This window comes from Castanea sativa, chromosome 3 (genome assembly GCF_040712315.1).
Source record: "Castanea sativa cultivar Marrone di Chiusa Pesio chromosome 3, ASM4071231v1".
NCBI lineage: Eukaryota > Viridiplantae > Streptophyta > Magnoliopsida > Fagales > Fagaceae > Castanea > Castanea sativa.
In genome coordinates this window covers 2,689,859-2,709,024 of record NC_134015.1, presented here as the reverse complement: position 1 = coordinate 2,709,024, position 19,166 = coordinate 2,689,859, and the positions used below count along the sequence as shown (strand labels likewise).

The window sequence follows — 19,166 nt, the reverse complement described above, 5'->3', positions numbered from 1 at the left end:
AACTAACCTACCATTGTGTTTTTGTTAAAGTATGCAGTTGCAACACTGACTCTGCTATGCCCTGCTATCTACTAATTAAGTAATTATTATCTTTGTTTTTTTGTTTGTTATTTTTTGTAGGAAAAAAAAAAACCCCCAAAAAGGTCTCCAAGCTTATAACCAGTAATTTTTTCAGGCTAGTATTTTTTTGACAAACAAGAGTATCTGAAAGTATACTTTGAAATATTATGTAATTATCATATATGCCAAACATAAAGTATTAGAGCATGCCTAAACATAACTCTATGAAATCATCAGAGGACTTATGTATTAGACCACTGCATCATATAAAATTTGCATTTAACATTAATTGTAGTTGATTGGCCATGCAAGAAAGTTGGCTAAATAACATTGTGATTGAAAACACAGGTAAAAATTACTAATGGTAACACATCAATGCAGTCTTAGTGTAAGCAACTAAAAACTTCTTCTTTTTTTGTCCTTTTTTCTTGATACGAATGTCCAGGATTCTTAGAACACTTACCTAATCTTCTGAATAAGTATAATTACAATAATCTTTCTGTCTCACACATACTGGGTAATTACAAAAAACGAGCCGTTAAAGCACGGCCAACGGCCAACTTGTATGCCTGGCCCATCATCACTAAGTAATGCACAGCAATGTGAATAATGTGAATGAACCTTTTAAGCTGGTTGGCCCAGTGCAACATGCTAGTACTCGTGTTATCAAAGTGTAGTAAAGTTTGGAAGTCTTTTCATCATTACCCCAAATCCTGCTTCTAATGGAAACTTTAACGGTACCCATAAGAAAAATAAAACTAATAAGTAAAAAATAGAAACTTTAACGGTATGTTTAGCACAGCAGAAAATGAAATGGAAGGGAAATAATCAGTTTCACTTTCCCGTTTAATTTTCTCTTCAAAAGAGATGAAAAGGCCAATGAAACAGCAACCTTCACGTTTTTTTGCTTGAAAGCGCGAGTGGAAACGAGAATGAGCAATGTTTAGGAATTAAACGTTTATTCACAATTTGCTAGCTAGCATCATTTTCACGTCGATTTAATTACGAGTGAAATTAACTACTTTTGTAATGCACCAATAATAAAAAAGCACCAACGTGATTGGTGGCCTAGTGGCTGTGGCATTGGGCCAAAAAGATTCTGCTATGCAGAATGTTTTGGGTTTGAATTGCTTCCCGTTAGTATCGTATTGGTGTTCTTTATATTTCATCAAAATATGGTATTGGCTCAAGAGTAATTATGGGCTACTATAATTACGCCGAAGTAGAAAAATTACACTGGTCACCCTCTTCTAACCGTTTTTTTATTACCATAATAATAATAATAATAAAAGGCTAGGCCAACAATTTGATTTAACAAAAGAATACTCTCCCTAAACTTATTTGATAATTCTCTTCATTACCCTCATCTAATAAAAAGGCAAACAAACGAAAGAAATGTGTAATTATAAAATTGTAAGCTTTTTTGTCCTTTTATATACTCACAAACAATTTACAAAAACGAAATATTTCAATTTTTTTTTTTATATTCCATTGTATTTCATCTTAATTTATTTTCTTTCTTTTTCATTCATTTATTTTTTATATTTATCCATAGTTATTAAACCCAAATTCAATGCTAACCTGATCAATAAGTCAGGTTATTGGTTTATTAGTTGAACCATAGGGTTAAATAAAAACAAATTTTTTGTTTTGTTTTGAGATTTGAAAAGTAATTAGTTTCACATATAATTGTATTTTGAGATTTGAAAAAAAAGAATTATTTGTTTTGGGTTACCAAACAAATTTTCTTCTATATAAAATAGAAAAAGTTTTTAAGAACAACAAAAATTGGGGAAAAAATAGTTATCAAATATATTCTTTTTTCTATTCAAAATATTAAAGATTGATGTGAAAATATGAGATTTTACAAGGAATCCTTATACAATTTAATCCTATTGCGATATATCTCATATAGGATAAGATCCCAATTAATCCCACATCATGCATATTTTGTATTCTTATAGCTTGCACTAGGATCCCTAAGTACTTTAGATCATAGTTTGTCAAAAAAAAAAAAAAAAGGAACTATAGATTATAATTTCAAGTATTATTTGCTCTAAGTCTTTTACAATGATCTGGATGGAAGTGATGTGTTAGGTGACAAGTATATTTTCATTTTTTAGGAAAAGTATATTTTCATGTGTTATACATCATAGATGAACCAACATGTATAAGTTTTATTGCATTTGACTATTACATAAAATAATTTTTGAATCGACGGAAATGCAATATTTTTCATAACTTTCTAAGGTGGTAAATTATAAATTGATTAATATTACTTTCACATAGATTTACCACTTACATCATATCTAATATATTAAAGTGAAATAAGAAATTCGAGGTTCATACCCTACTTACATCAAAAACTTATTGAGGTAATCTTAGTTTAATAATAAAAACAATCATTATGGAGTGAACGGTATAAGTTGAAATCCGATTATACTTATCAAAAGTGCAAGTTTAATCAATAATACAAATTAAATTCTGATCACCCTCCAATTTTGTTACAAGTGTCTTTCTAATTGCACTGTTTTGATGTCAAACACCATTCTAATTAAACTATAATTTTGTGCCAATTATACTTACATGCAAACTTTAATGTCTAAACTTAGAAATTATAAAAGAATCAATTTGAATTTATCATGATTCTATGTAATACTTTCAGAAAAGGAACCCCTCCTATTACCTTCTCTATTTTCGCCAAATTTTTATTCAAGTGTAAACATAGAATCCAATTGAATAACATAAAATTAAATAAATGTAATGTTTTTCACATCTAAATAGAAATTGGAGGAAATTGAATGATTTAAATGGAAGATAATACTATCTCAATGTTATGGCTGTTTACAATTTCTTACTATTTTTTTTTTTTTGGGGATAATTTACAACCTCTTACTTGGTAGGTATAAATGGCTTATATATAGATGTGTGTGTATAATTAAGGTTATTCTTAATTGTACCTGTGCACTTACATGAGTTATAAATTGGTTTTTTTATTATTATACACCAACCAAAATAACTCATGTCAACATTTGTGAAAGATTTTGTCCCCTTAACTTCTTATTTTTAATTACAAAGATGGATGTTAATACCAAAGCTGAAGTAAAGATGATGATAATAATAACTTGGTCTCTGTGGCCATGATGCTCACTTTTGCAATCATCCAAACATTTGGAAATAGTAAGATAATATTCCTTCCATCCTTTGTTGGGCTTTTTTAAAGATTATTAGTGCAGGTTTTTAGGTTTGCTCTATCCTCATTCCAATTTTGAAAGAGACCTTAAACACCTTACTATCTTAAGCATACTACCTGATGAGAATCAACAAGCATTCAAGGATCCATTGCATGTTTCAGTTGGGCCTATTACAAGAGCAAGATCCAAGAAGATCAAAGAAGCACTTAATGGGCTGATTCAAGAGATTTGGGTTGATTCTAACGCAGGACATTCCAAGCTTGGCCCAAAGGAGGATGAAAGCGTAATAAATTTAATTCAAGCTATTTAGGGCTGATATGGCTTAATTAGGAGTGATTTATGGCGTGAATTAATGGCTGATTGACTTTCCAGCTCTATAGCTGTTAAGGCAAATTTCTTCCTATTTTGAATCTGCTAATTTCAGACCAAATCAACTTTTATTTAGGGTTTTATTATTTAGTACGTTTTTTAGGTATTTTCCTTGTTTTTAGGTGCATTTAATGCTTTTTAGGTCAAATTTGATTCCTGGTATGGTAAGGTATCAATTAGGAGTTATTTTAGAATATATTTTCTTGTCTGTCAAGTTTTATGGAGCCCTTAAATAGGCTCTGAAGTCTGTAAACGTTTTTCAGAATATTATTGAATAAAAATCAGAAAATGTGAGGCTTTGCTCTCTTTTGGTTCTTCAAGAACTGTGAACTTATCAAGGATTCTTCCTTGTGACGTTCAAACTTTATACATTTGGTTCGTGATTTTTTATAATCATTGGGTCAAGGTCAACTTATACCTTTAGTTCGCGTTTCAATTATAAACGTTGGGTCAGAGTTTCTATCATAAATCTGATTTTTAGCTTTCCTGGTTTAAATATTCCAATATTTTTGTTGGGTCTCAAAGCGTGTCGATTGAGGTTTGCATCACCACCATGTACTTTAATACCACTTGTTAGGAGAGATAAGACATTTAAGAGGCTCCAATTGAAGAGTTTATTATTAGTTTTTAAATGAATCTTGGTATGTGACATTGACATTTACCTAAAATAAAACACAATGATTTTTGCTGTCCTCCAAACATTTGAAAATAGTAAAATAATACTCTTCCCATCCTTTGTTGGGCTTTTTTTAAGATCGTTTATGCATGCCTTTAGACTTGCTCTGTCCCCATTCAATTTGCGACTAAAACCCCTAAACACCGTACTATCTTCGCCACCATGTTCATTAATACCACTTATTAGAAGACAAACAATTAAGAAACTCTAATTGACTAGTTTATAATTAGTTTTTAAATGAATCTTGATACGTGACATTAACATTTACATAAAATAAAACACAAATAACTTCAATTTTCTAAAGTAATTATAAGTACGTAACATTTTTGATAACTTAGAGACTAATTGGTATGTGATTTTGAACAATAATTTTTAGTTTTCAAATAATACTATCTATTTTTTCACATACTTTTTCACCTACGTATATTTCTAATAAATACAAACAACATTGCAAACACCACTTAATTTTGATTCATCTAACGTTATTCTTTTACAAAAGTTCATGGAAACCTTTATTGTGACCCATCTCTCTCCTTTATTCACCTCTACCCACCGACCAAACATCCGTACATATATTAACATATATTAAGAAGGGTCCAACAATCTCAAAAAACAAGACCAACCCATTAAAGAAACTAACAAAAAGTGAACCAAAACCTCACTCTCACTCTCACTCTCACTCTCTCACTTTTCACATTCCAACAATGCACTCTCACTTCCTTTCCCACTTCTTCTTCTTCTTCCTTCTAGTTCCATTGCTCTGCCTTCTGCTGCTTTCATTTCCACACACAGTTCACTGTCAGTGCAGTAAGAGACCCCCAGTTATCTTCAACTTTGGTGACTCCAACTCGGACACGGGTGGACTCGCTGCCGGACTCGGCTTCCCCATCAACTCTCCCAATGGCCGTATCTTCTTCAACAGATCAACCGGTCGCTTCTCTGATGGACGGCTCTTGATCGACCTCCTCTGTAAGTGGGACCCTCCACCCTGACCTCAACTCTTACTTATTCCTTTGTTTTTTTCTTCTTATAAATATCTAGAATTTTCTTACATGTGGCACTATATCAACCATATTGGTGCTGATGTGTTTTATTTTATTTTATTTTTGTTTATATAAATTATAAACTCTATAGCTAAAAAAAAAAAAAAAAACCTTGAAAATTGGTTCTGCTTTTTGTTTGTTGTGTTCTCAAATTAAAAAAATATACTCTCTATACATATATAAATTTCAAATTTTATTAGGAAAATTTTCACAATTTTTTTTAGAAGGTGATTGGTTTACAATCAATCATTGATGATGTGGTCCATATAGAATTTAGTGAAAAATAAATAAATTGAGAGAAAACTTTCAATGACAATAATTTTTTAATAAAAGTAAAAACTTTCAAGAGGTGAAATAGGATTAATAGTTGATTCAATTAAATTTTAAAATAATTTTGCTCTAATTTAATATATTTTTTTTAAAATTTCTCAAAAGAAGGACAAGAGAAATTAAAGAGGAAAGTTTCCGTTTGTTTTCTCGTCTCAAACTTATACTTCTACATTTAAAATAAAATTACATACAATTTTATATACTTTTTTAACTATTTATATTTCAAAAATTTTTAAAAAAAATTTCATTCCAAACTAACTTACTAAAAACCACCTCAACCTTTTTTTCTAAATAATTTTCACGGGCAAGACGAAACTAATGAAATGATTGTTAAGGTCAAAAGGTACAACACTGGTTTGTGATTTGTGAAGATTAAGGTCAATTTTTGGTGGGACCTGCTTGGTGTGAAGGGCCCACTTTGTAGTGTGTGATGTAAATCTCGTGATAGAGAGAGATTTGTAATGAATTTTGGGCCCTCAATTTTTTATTTTGGAAGAGGTGTGGGTCCGGGTTCTATGTTCTATAACGTCTTTATCTGATGAGATATGTTTTTTTTTTTTGAGAAACGAGATATGCTCTTTTTGGTTGTACATTTCTTCTCTTTTTCTTGTCTCTTTGAGTGTGAAAAGTGAAAACTCCTTTCTGTCCGTGCTTTAAACTTTTCTCATCAACTGCATGTGCATTATTGGTCGGGGCACTTTGGTCTTTTCAAAGGGTAGGAAGATGTTCTCTAATTAAATTTAACTAAGAATAAAATGATTGTAAAAAAAAAAAAAAGAGGTTCTAACTTATATTTTAATCCTTTCTCAAAAAAAAAAAAAAAAAACTTATATTATAATCACCGAATGTCTGTATTTTGGAAAAAAAAAAAAAGGTTTTTCTCCAGTACTCCTCAGATATTTTTTTTATTAGATATAAATTTTAAATTTTTGACCATTGAATTGTATATTATTGTTATATTATCTATACTTGTAAAATTTAAACAAAATAAAAAATCAATAGATATATCACCAATCAGATATTTAAATTTAAAAGTTTTTACGGTATATAATTATGTACAAAAAATAAGTTTATTGATCAAATAATAGACAACATTCTTTGATTGAAATTTAACATATATTTTAAAAGCATAAAAAAACATGTGATCTAATCATAGTTAAAAAAAAATATTTATGGGAGAGAATTTTTTTTATATAATAGTCACCATATTTGTGTCGGCGACGGTGACAGCCGTGTGTCCATATGAATCTTCTTCTTCTTCTTCTTTAATCATTTTTTTTCCTTGTTTCTTAAATCATTATTACTTATTAGACCCATCAAGTGGACTGACAGGGTGTCAGGGGCATGAGATCCAAAGTTGTAAACTATACAATATATTTTAACCCCCCAAAAAAAAAAAAAAAAACTATACGTTATAAAAAAATATCTGAGATTTTGTGGTAGATCTGTAATCAGTAATTATTATTATTATTATTTTTTTTTGTGTAGGCCAGAGTTTGAATACAAGTTTTGTGAGCCCATATTTAGACTCCTTAGGTGGGTCCAAGTTCACAAATGGGGCAAACTTTGCTGTAGCGGGGTCCGCTACCCTCCCTAAATTTGTTCCTTTCTCTTTGAGCATCCAGCTCATGCAGTTCCTTCATTACAAGGCTCGTACCCTTGAACTTGTTACTACAGGTAATTTCACATTTTACTTTGCATTCACTTTGTCTCTCTATTTGCTTTATACATAAAGATGAAATTTAGGGACACAACTTTCGCTACAATCCTGACACGTGCGACAGTGAACGATGAGTTCATGTGAAAGTAATGGTTCATCAATCACAGTCGCACGTGTTGTTAAGTTATGATAAAGTATGTGGTTGTAGAAGAACCGTATATATGACTTTTCAAATTTATTGTTTTTTTAGTATTACTGTACTTTTACATGGTTAAAAATTCTCAATCAAACTAAACTAATGAAAATAAGCTCATCTAAAGATACTCTTAGAAACATGCACGGATTCAGGGCCCAATGCCCTTTATATTGCTGATGTCCTAATTGATTGTGCTAGTACAGTTAGGACTAGGACTAGGACCACTAACACAATTATAACTTCAACAATATAATTGGCTTGCATCTAGAACCCGTAAATATACCTAACATGTCTGATAAAATACATTTCATCCTCAGATTTAAATTTGGTACATCGATACAGATGTAATGTCAAATGCAGACGGTTAACCTTGAAATTTGACTGAGTAGTAAAATATGGTGTTTTTAGCTCCTTAGAATCACAAGTAACCACTATTAAAAAAAAAAAAAGAACCACAAGTAACCATTCAGTGAATTAGATAGAAGGCATTGGGGAAAACCGTGGCACCCCTATTTTAAACATAGGAGAAACTAGGATTGAAAAGGGTTTGTGTTTTGTTCTTGCCACATTTCAAAACTATGTGGTCTAAGACTCTAATATGTTATTTCCTGGACTAAGATGTATTGACCTACTTGTTTATTAGGCTTACCAACAGTAAGAGAAGGTATCTCATGCATTGAATATATGCATCCTTCACACGTTAGAGATATATTCATGGTTTTAAAAACCAAACCGGACATCAAATCGCTTTTTTTAAAAATTTCCGGTTTTTGACCGGTTTTATTGCTTTTAACCGGACCGGACTACACTGGTTTTCTCGATGAACCGGCCGGACTGGCCAATCCGGTCCGGTTTTTAAAACAATGGATATTAGACATATTAGCCCAATGTAATAGGCCCAAGCTCACCTCTTCTGGGCTAATATGTCTAATATATCTCTAACAGATACATATATCTAATGCATAAGATAATTATTGCAATAGTAGGGCTAGGACTTGAGCACATTTCTGTCAAGCAGGTGTGGCATCAAGGTTTTCTAATTCATTTTTGCATGATTGATATCATTTTAAATATTGAAAACGTATCTATGTAGTTCATAATTCAACATTCATGTTTATAAGTAAAAGTGATGTTACATATAGGTTCAGGAAATTCAATCAACGATGAGGGGTTCCGGAATGCACTTTACATGATTGATATTGGGCAAAATGACCTCTCCAATTCCTTTTCCAAGAATCTAACTTATGCGCAAGTAATAAAAAGAATTCCATCAATCATTACACAAATCAAGAATGCGATTAATGTGAGTTCAATACACTCCTGCAAAAATTATACTCTGTTTAGTAATATATCACATGAATCACACACGTTTTCCTGATCAATACTTATATTTTTCTGTTGCACCAAATGCAGACCTTATATAATCAAGGTGGCAGGAACTTTTGGATTCACAATACGGGGCCATTTGGTTGTCTCCCCCAAAAACTATCATTAGTGCAAAACAAGGATTTGGATCCATATGGTTGTATTTCATCTTACAATTCTGCTGCAAGAGTATTCAATGAAGGACTACGCCATTTATGCGTAGAGATGAGGTCCGAACTCAAAGACGCCAAAGTTGTCTATGTAGATATATATTCCATCAAGTATGATCTCATTGCCAATGCCACCAAATATGGTAAGCTTATTGTTTCTCAAGTTTTTTCTCTCCTTCACCAATTGCTTTTGTAGTTTTGTTATATCTCTTCGAACACTAATGTGATCCATGTTCACATAAACTAAATTATTGCGTTGAATTAATAGTGAATGAACCAAATTAGTCGAGTGATATTATCACTAGACAATGTTCTATTCGTGCATAGCTTTGATCATCGATTATTTATCTAGGTTTCTCAAGTCCACTGATGGCATGCTGTGGCTTTGGAGGTCCTCCATACAATTACAATATCAAGGTGACTTGTGGTAATCCTGGCTCTCAGGCCTGTGATGACGGATCTAAATTCATAAGCTGGGATGGGATCCATTACACTGAAGCCGCTAATACCATCATAGCCTCGAAAGTACTTTCCACAGCTTATTCTACACCACGTACCACATTCGATTTCTTTTGTTCGCAGTTGACCATTTAAGGATCATTAGCATGCCAGTCTTGAATTCCATAAATGTTGTTCTTTTCTTGTAATGCTGCCACAACCACATTGATCTTTGTAGAAGTGAAGATATTGTTAAGATGAGGAGGTTTTGTAACTTGTACACATGCAAAGCAAAAAGGTCAATGGAAATGAAAGAGTCACCTCCTTTATGCAGCCCTTTTATAAAGAAGTGCATAAAAATGGAACTGAAGTTTTCAACCATTTGTGAGTTATTGCTCATTTGGCTAAGTATTTGAGGAGACAAGACAACTAGACATATTTTTGCTCTGAAATAACAAATGGGAAAGAGCCAAACATGGCCGTATCATAAATGATAAGTGTCCTTAGTTTTTACGTAGACAATTAAAGAAAGAGATACTCCTACTACATTTATCATAAAAGTTAGTGTTCTTAGTTTTTACATAGACAATTAAAGAAAGAGATATTCCTACATTTACAGTTGACGAAAACTAAATGAAAAATTAATTTTACAGGCTATCAAAATTAATAGTAAAAACTATGGTTGTCATTAACAGGTTAGGATTTTTAATAGTTCGTAAGATAATTTCACCATGAAATTCTTAATAACTTATTTATCCATTGTGAAATGATTGATTGAATTTTGTTATGTAATCGATAATTTAAACAGATACCAAAACAATATTATTTAAGGATTGTTTAAATGTTTTTTTTTTTTTTTTAAATATGTTGCTGTTAGTGATAAATTATCACTAAAGATTTTGGTAAGGATGTATGTCACGGAATTTCAAAAAGGGAGTTTGCCACCCACTTCAAAAATCGCTCCAAATAGCATGGAAAGAATTGCCACAATCTAACAAGTGTTATATAAGAACAAAGTAAGTAACAAGTGTTTTATAATTTATAAGAACAATGTAAGTGTTAAAAATCAACACTAATTCTCTTGTCTCTAGAAATTTCTAGAGTTCCACTCAATTTGCTTCTTTCTCGAGTTCTCTAGAAACTTCTAGAACTTCTCACACAATCTCTCTCTCTAGAAATTGCTCTCTAATTCCGAAAATTTCTTTCTTGCTCTCTTTCCGGAATTCTCTCTAGAAGCTTCCTTGCATTAGTGAATTTTAACCACATGTTTATAGAATAGTCTAGAAGGTTAGAGAATGACATTAGTTTAATGCCAATAAAAAGGAAGATGCTAGAAGCTTCAAGTTGGTTCCCTAACCAACATACACTTAGTATATAAATAGATGTGGTGAGGTGTGAAGTGAAGTGAAGTGAAGTAGAGTGTAAGGTGAAGTAGAGAGTGTGAGACTCCTAGAGTTGTGAAGTGAGTGTCATAAAGCACCAAGTGAGAGGTGTGAAGTTGTATGTAAGGTGAAGTGTGTGTAGGTGTCTAGAGAGTTGGTGTTTGTCTTGTAATAGCATTAGTGCTTATAAAGTGTTGTAATTCAAAGTGTCAAGTTCTTAATAAAAACTCTCTTGTTTAGTCTTTTGTTCAACAATTTAGTGTCAGAGCTTCTGCTAACTCAACAGTAAGTTTATTATGTAGCAAAAATAATCAAGAATAACTGTTAAGATCTCAAGTATAAATAAGTTTGCATCTTAAAAAAACAGACGCAGAATCACTCACATATCTACTCATTACTCTTTGAAATCCTTAGGATAGGGATTAGTTCTAGTTTGTGATTTATCTACTACTTTAATGCATCAAAGTAACTATTGTTTATTGTAATTCGCAGTTAAATGTGTGTAGGTTCAACCATTGATGATAGCTTTTTCATTAGATTTTACTCTAGTATTTACACTAGTAGTAGATTTACTTGGTTAACCTTAATTTGTTGTATATCGATATTTATTCCACCTAATCAACAGTATTTTCCTAACTACTGTAATCAACATTAAAGTCAAAGGAATGAAAGTCTTCTTCGTTAAGGCAAGTAATGTATGACTTTTAAGGAAGGAAAGTCAAAAGACATTATCAAAGCATACTGTTACCCATCAATACAACGTTGGACCAAAATCATCAATACATCAATACAATGTTGGACCAAAACCATATGTAATTTTGAAGAATGATCAAACCATAGCCAAATTCTATACAATCATTTCACAATAAATAGATAAAATTCAAAAAACTTCAGATAAGAATTACTCTAAAATTTTTTTAACTCTTTCTTTTGATCGACACTAGCAATTTTCTTTTTCACTTTTGCTTTGAAAGTATAAGGACATTTACATAAGACTCATTGCACTTTTAGTCAAATTTGGTCTAAAAAATTCCTCTTTTATTATTTTAGTTAATCTACTATTCACAAACAACTACGTCAATCTCAATACTTTACCACTATTCTATTTAAATACCTATCATCCTTGCTTCACACTAGTGCATTTGGATTAGCCTTAACACATTCACATTATTGGAAGGGAATCCAAGTAGAAGATAAAAAGTAATAGGAAAAGAAGGAGAGTAAAATTTGACACTTAAAAAAAAATGATGCAAAAAAAGAAAAAGTTCAAATAAACACAATTGCTTTTTAAGATTTATTATGGCAACATATACCAACTAATGGATACTGGTTTGTATCTAGTGTGTTTTTGCACTGGATACGACACAATTTAGATATGTGTTCAATTTTAAACATGTGTCTGAATCGTGTCGTATCTATTTTAAAAGAACACCGAATATAAGTTTCACTCCAACTAATATAGGCTTTTAATTATATGAAATTGAAGCTTATAAAAGAAAAAAAATAAAAATAAAAATAAAAATAAAAACTGATATAAGCTTCAAAAGTTCTTTTGGTAAGGAACCTTTTTTATTTATTATAAATTCGTTGCTATAAAAACATTACACTGTCACTAATAGCTTTTACAAACATAAATGGTTGCCAAAACGACGACGGTTCTTTCTACTTATTAGTTTCATAAAGTTAGTATAAATTGCGTTAGGTCACCCTCACTTGGCCTCAAAAGGGTTTCCCGCGCTCTTGCATAGTTGAAAAAAACCCAGTCTCAATCTTCACAATTCTGAGCCAAAATCCTAACTTTATCACTGTTTTACAATTTTAGCCATATTTGATATCTGGGTACCTAAAGAAACTGCAAAATTTCCAATAAAATTTTGAAATTTAGTGTCTTTTTTCATCTGGGGAATTCAGATTCTAGTTAAACAATGCATTTTAGGTTAAACCCATATAGGATATATTGTACAAGTGTTGCAATTTCCTCCCTTTCTCAGATTGCAAGGTATGCTCGTATCGGCCATATCGAGAATGCCCGGAAGGTGTTTGATAAAATGCCTGAGAAAAGCGTTGTTGCTTGGAACTCAATTATTGCTGGGTATTTCCAAAATTATCAGCCCCGTGAAGCTAAGATTTTGTTTGATAGAATGCCAGAGAGGTGTGTTGTTTCTTGGAATGGGTTGATATCCGGGTATATAAAGAATGGGATGGTTAGTGAAGCTAGAAAGGTATTCGATTTGATGCCTGAAAGAAATGTTGTTTCATGGACTGCGATGGTTAGGGGATATGTGAAAGAGGGTATGGTTTCGGAGGCTGAATCACTCTTTTGGAAAATGCCTGAAAAGAATGTTGTGTCGTGGACGGTGATGTTGGGTGGTCTAATACAAGAGGGTCGTATTGATGAGGCTTGTCGGATTTTTGATATGATGCCTGAGAAGGATGTTGTGGCAAGGACTAGTATGATTGGAGGGTTTTGTCAAGAAGGGCAGTTGGCTGAAGCTCGTGAGATTTTTGATGAGATGCCACGAAGGAATGTGATTACTTGGACTACTATGATTTCTGGGTATGTGCATAACCAGCGGGTGGATGTTGCTAGAAAGCTTTTTGAAGTGATGCCAGAGAAAAATGAGGTGTCATGGACAGCAATGCTGATGGGGTACACTCAATGTGAGCGGATAGAAGAGGCTTTGGAGCTTTTTGATGCAATGCCAGTGAAGTCAATTGTTGCTTGCAATGCGATGATCCTTGGACTTGGCCAGAATGGGGAGGTAGCTAAAGCAAGGTGGGTGTTTGACCAAATGAGAGAGAAAGATGATGGGACGTGGAGTGCAATGATAAAGGTTTATGAACAGAATGGATTTGAATTGGAAGCACTTAATTTGTTTGCTGTAATGCAAAGAGAAGGAGTTCGGCCTAACTTCCCTTCTTTGATCAGTGCTCTTGGTCTTTGTGCCAGCCTGGCAAGTCTTGATCATGGTAAACAGGTTCATGGCCAGTTGGTGAGATCCCAGTATGATCTTGATGTGTATGTTGCCTCAGTATTGATCACAATGTATGTTAAATGTGGCAACCTTGTGAAGGCAAAGTTGGTGTTTGACAGGTTTGCTCCAAAGGATATTGTTATGTGGAATTCTATTATTACAGGGTATGCTCAACATGGTTTAGGTGAGGAAGCTTTGCAGGTTTTCTATGAGATGTGTTCTTTGAACATTTTGCCCGACGATGTCACTTTTATTGGAGTTCTTTCAGCATGCAGCTACACTGGGAAGGTTAAAGAAGGGCTTGAAATTTTTGAGTTAATGAACTCCAAATATCAAGTGGAGCAAAGAACTGAACACTATGCTTGCATGGTTGATCTACTTGGACGGGCAGGACAGGTAAATGAGGCAATGAATTTGATTGAGAGTATGCCAGTGGAGGCAGATGCTGTTGTTTGGGGTGCTTTATTAGGTGCATGTAGAACCCACATGAAGCTGGATTTGGCTGAAGTTGCAGCAAAGAAACTTGTACAGCTTGAGCCCAAAAATTCTGGGCATTACACTTTGCTATCAAATATTTATGCATCCAAAGGTAAATGGGGTGATGTTGCAGTCTTGAGGAAAAAAATGAGAAGCAGAAGTGTGAGCAAGTCACCTGGCTGTAGTTGGATTGAGGTGGAAAAGAAAGTACATATGTTTACAGGGGGAGATAGCATGGGCCACCCTGAGCAGGAATTGATCATGAAAATGTTGGAGAGAATAAGTGGATTGTTAAGAGAAGCTGGGTACTGCCCTGATGGTAGCTTTGTGCTGCATGATGTGGATGAAGAAGAAAAGGTGCATATGTTGGGGTATCATAGTGAGAAACTGGCTGTAGCATATGGACTCCTAAAGTTGCCAGAAGGGGTGCCCATTCGGGTGATGAAGAATCTTCGGGTTTGTGGGGACTGTCATTCTGCAATCAAATTAATAGCAAAAGTGACAGGGAGGGATATCATTTTGAGGGATGCTAATAGATTTCATCATTTTAAGGATGGATTGTGTTCTTGCAAAGACTATTGGTGATTGTGCATATAATGTTTCTTACTAGATCCAAGGACTGACTGATTTAGAGACATCAGTCATGCATACTTACCTTCCCTGAGTCTTATATTAGATATTCAAGCAAAGTCTTGACATTGCTGGACAATTGCAAACTAAGATTGTGTTCTATTATTTTTTTTGGCACGATGGAAATATTAAATTGTGAATTTTAGCTGAAATGTGCTCAGAAAATCAATCATGGAGTTCTGTTTATAATGGCTTATCCTCTAGTGAGACTAATGAAGGCAAAAACATTTAGATGGTCCAGATATTGATCTTTAAGATGGAGTAATTGATGACCTAGGTGGGACCTGTGGTTGATCAGTCTGACTTTTTCACGTGACATTTTTCTACAATGTCCATAGTAATGGCCTCCAATTGCTAACTTGCAGGCTCTACAATCTAAAAAAGCACTTTTTTTTGTAGTAAAACAAGATTCTAAACGCCTACTCATGAAGTCATGATGGGTCCAAGAGAGAAACTTTTCCAACTTGTATCTGAAGTATGACCATGTGGAGAAGCCATCGCAAATCACTTTTGGTGGTAGATCCTCCATCTCATACGCTGCATCATGTCAAGCAAATTTCGCAGGACAAGTTTTGCTAGGAAGAATATCATCGTCAGCTTTAGGTACATTATTTTTTGAAGAATGACATTTTATTCTGATTATTTTTTTTTTTTATGTTTATTTATTTATTTTTATGTGAAGCTGCTAACATCTTGTGTCATTTTTACAGGTGCTACCTTGATTTGTACCCAAATTCATGACATTATTACAAAGTGAGTTGGTTGGTCCCAGGTAGTAAGACTTGACCTGAGAAAAAAGGAAAAGTGATTGCAATACGGGGCACTGTTGAGTTGAAGATCATACAAAAAGAGGTGATCTTTCCAATATGGATTTTGCATTTGCTTGTTTCAACTTATATTTCTCCCATTTTAGTAACTTAGTTAATATGTCACTAAATATACATCTTTCTTACTTATCAAAAAAAAAAAAGGGATATTGAAATCCTTTTCTTGTTAACTTATAAGAAAGGATGTTGTTGTGCTTGCAAGAATACAAAGAGTATCTTTCTGTTGTCCATTATGGTGAGAGATGTTTGGTATAAAGTGGCTATAAATTCCTAATTTTCTGAATTACTTGTTTTATGTATGTCAGTTAAACCTCTCTTTCACTCTAGCCATCTTCCAAGTTTGTGCTCTTGTGTCATTTGTGTATGTCTAAGTGTGCCCACTCCTATATGGATTGTTAAGTTTTTCCAAGAGAAATAGCCTACTTATTTAATATTTAAGATTTATAACTCGGTCAAATATGTGTTAGGCTGTTATTGCAAGGAAAGTTAAACCACTAAAACATATGATTGGTGCTGTATTCAATCGAGTGTTGTGTACACATACCGTGCAAATGATATATCTCCTCACTTCAAAAACGTTGTATTACTTGAAAAATAAAATGGTTTTTGCCCCACTGGCTGAAAGATGGTGAATGGCTATATCATGCCTGATGGCATAAGTCTTAAGTGCATCCTGCATTATGGGATGGATCTTCTTGAAATATCAAAATAATTTCACATTAATACACAAAGGACAAAAGAAATACTTTTAATGAAAGATAGATAACTAAAATAAAAAACAGAAACTTTGCTCGTGCAAATGTTATGTCAAACACTACAAACTAGATATGTGATCCATGCACAGGGAAGAAGAATCTTACATTTTCTAAACAAGTTATTACAAAAAATTACAAGAGAGGATGGTGAGACACTTCATCATGCTCATAATCAAATTCTATACATCCTTTAATTCCCAGATATTATATGAATAAGACAGTTTTTGATTACTCAATTTCTAGTTGACTTTGTCGAATTTGTTGTTCTTATCACTTTTCACAGCCTGATCAAAATTATTTGGTTGAATTTGGACTGAACTCAACATTGAGTCAAATTTTAAATACATTGACAAATTTATTTTTAGACTTAAGAATACTACTAAGTTGGTAAAGGGTAAAACTTAAGTATAAATAGGAAGCACAATCCTTCAGTTTTGCTCACGTACCCATATCCGATACGTATCCATACCAAATACCACTAAGATACTCTTGCATGCATATCCCCATTTTTTGTTAATTAATTTTAAAAAATTGCCAATATGTATGAGAGTCGTAACCCAACCTCCCAATAGTCAAAGATAACCCAAACTTGTGAATATTTTTATTTATATTTTTTATGTATTGGTTTCAATGTTAAGCTATCTTTTATTTACCCTTTTGGATCTTAGTTTGTATTCTAAACATCATTTGAAAGCCATGGATTCACTTTATTATTCATTATTGGTATAAAATTGATATATGCTTAATAATATTTTAAAAATATGGATACAAATATATTTTACATTTAATTAATACCCATCATATCATATCCTAGCTTTTCAAGAATTTTCGTATCACCATTTTCCATATTGTATTCGTATCGTAACTATACCCACCCGCATCCATACTAGTGCTTCTTCTGTATAATCTTCAGGTGTTGTACATTAAGTTCCCTAATTAAATTTAAATACATGCCTGCATTAAAATTAATTATTTTTAAAAAGATAATATTGTGTATACTGAATTGATCAATGCAGCCATGTATTTAAATTTGATTGAGAAACCTAAGGTATAACACCTAATGAATTGTACCTGAGTTTTGACTGTTTAAATTCCTCACATGTTGGCTTCTAGGCAATGTTGATTCATGTTTGCACAGTGTGTTAAGGGCATAAATGCCACTTGACATGTTTTACACTGTTGACAGGAAAATAAGTGTGAGTCTGCCATTGTGCATTTCTGTCAAACATCTTTCACCATAAACTTGTGAAACAACTTTTAATTTGATTCTTGTACTGGTTCTCGTCAACCTTAGCTTTTGAGATTTCTTCCTGCAGGCTTCTGTCTCAAAAGATGGATTTCACATGTAAAGTTGCACAACACCTGATGAATTGTACCTGAGTTTTGCCTGTTTAAATTCCTCACATGTTGGCTTCTAGGCAATGTTGATTCATGTTTGCACAATGTGCTAAGGGCATAAATGCCACTTGACATGTTTTACACTGTTGTCAGGAAAATAATTGTGAGTCTGCCATTGCGCATTTTTGTCAGACATCTTTCCCCATAAACTTGTGAAACAAGTTTTAATTTGACTCTCGTACTGGTTCTCGTCAACCTTAGCTTTTGAGATTTCTACTTGCAGGCTTCTGTCTCAAAAGATGGATTTCACATGTAAAGTTGTAAACACCATTCCACATGTTTAACATAATTGACACAGAAGTAGAAGTCCGTGATGCTTCTTTGCATTTTTGTAAAACATACTTTCTTTGAGGAAGGAACTTGTTAAACACATTTTTAATTATTTCAAGGGATACATAGGATCAAAGGAAGGAACTTGTTAAACACATTTTTAATTATTTCAAGGGATACATAGGATCATGGTTGGTTGTCAAAATTCCGATCTGGATCTTACAATCCTACGATTTTACGATTTCACAATCCGGATCTTTCAAGGATTTTAGCAATCGTTCAGGTTTGGTAGAATCGTACGATTTTGATGATTCTAAACAACCTTGGTTTCTTATAATCTTATTTCACTAGATAGAAGACTCAGTTGGACCCAAATGAAAAATATAATCTCAATGGACCAAGTTTTTTCACTCTAATGTAGAGAGAGTGTCAGTTGAACCCAAATAAAAAATATCCCAATAGAGTGTCACATTTTGAGGTTTTTAGTCTTTTTAAATTATGCTTGCAAATGGATGTAGTGATGTATGTTAATTATATCAATGAATGTATAATTTATGTCATTATTTAACATACCAATGTGTATCTTTTGTTTTTTTCTTAAATAATGTAGGATCTTACGATCCACAATCCGATCCTACAATTCACGATCCCACCTTCCTCTCACGATCCTACATAGGATCCCAATTTTGACAATCTAACATAAGATACCATTTCATGTTAAAAGTGACAGAAAATCATCTGGCTTCTAGTCAAATCCAAGATTAAACTGCAACCTAGATAACCTGCTTATACCTTTAATTTTCTTGACAAAATTGATGAAATACTTGACATAAAAGACAGTTGTTTACTTCAGTACACCTACCAATTTGAATCTAAAATTCCATGTTGTTACATAAATATGCATTCCCAATCTGATTATTAGTTTTACATTACGCCTACACTTCAAATTTC

General features: G+C 32.8%; 2 protein-coding genes across 2 annotated transcripts; both read left to right on the top strand.

The window, feature by feature from the left end:
- The first annotated feature begins 4,905 nt into the window (after positions 1-4,905).
- Positions 4,906-9,935, top strand: LOC142627264 (GDSL esterase/lipase At1g09390). The gene is made up of 5 exons (XM_075801087.1): positions 4,906-5,268; positions 7,161-7,349; positions 8,671-8,831; positions 8,942-9,206; positions 9,416-9,935. Exons 1-5 carry the CDS (start codon positions 5,004-5,006, stop codon positions 9,655-9,657), a joined length of 1,122 nt encoding a protein of 373 aa, XP_075657202.1. The 5' UTR covers positions 4,906-5,003; the 3' UTR covers positions 9,658-9,935.
- Positions 9,936-12,576: 2,641 nt separating this feature from the next.
- LOC142627634 (pentatricopeptide repeat-containing protein At1g56690, mitochondrial-like) lies at positions 12,577-15,547 on the top strand. The gene has a single exon (XM_075801512.1). It carries the CDS (start codon positions 12,809-12,811, stop codon positions 14,918-14,920), a length of 2,112 nt encoding a protein of 703 aa, XP_075657627.1. The 5' UTR covers positions 12,577-12,808; the 3' UTR covers positions 14,921-15,547.
- Positions 15,548-19,166: the final 3,619 nt, after the last annotated feature.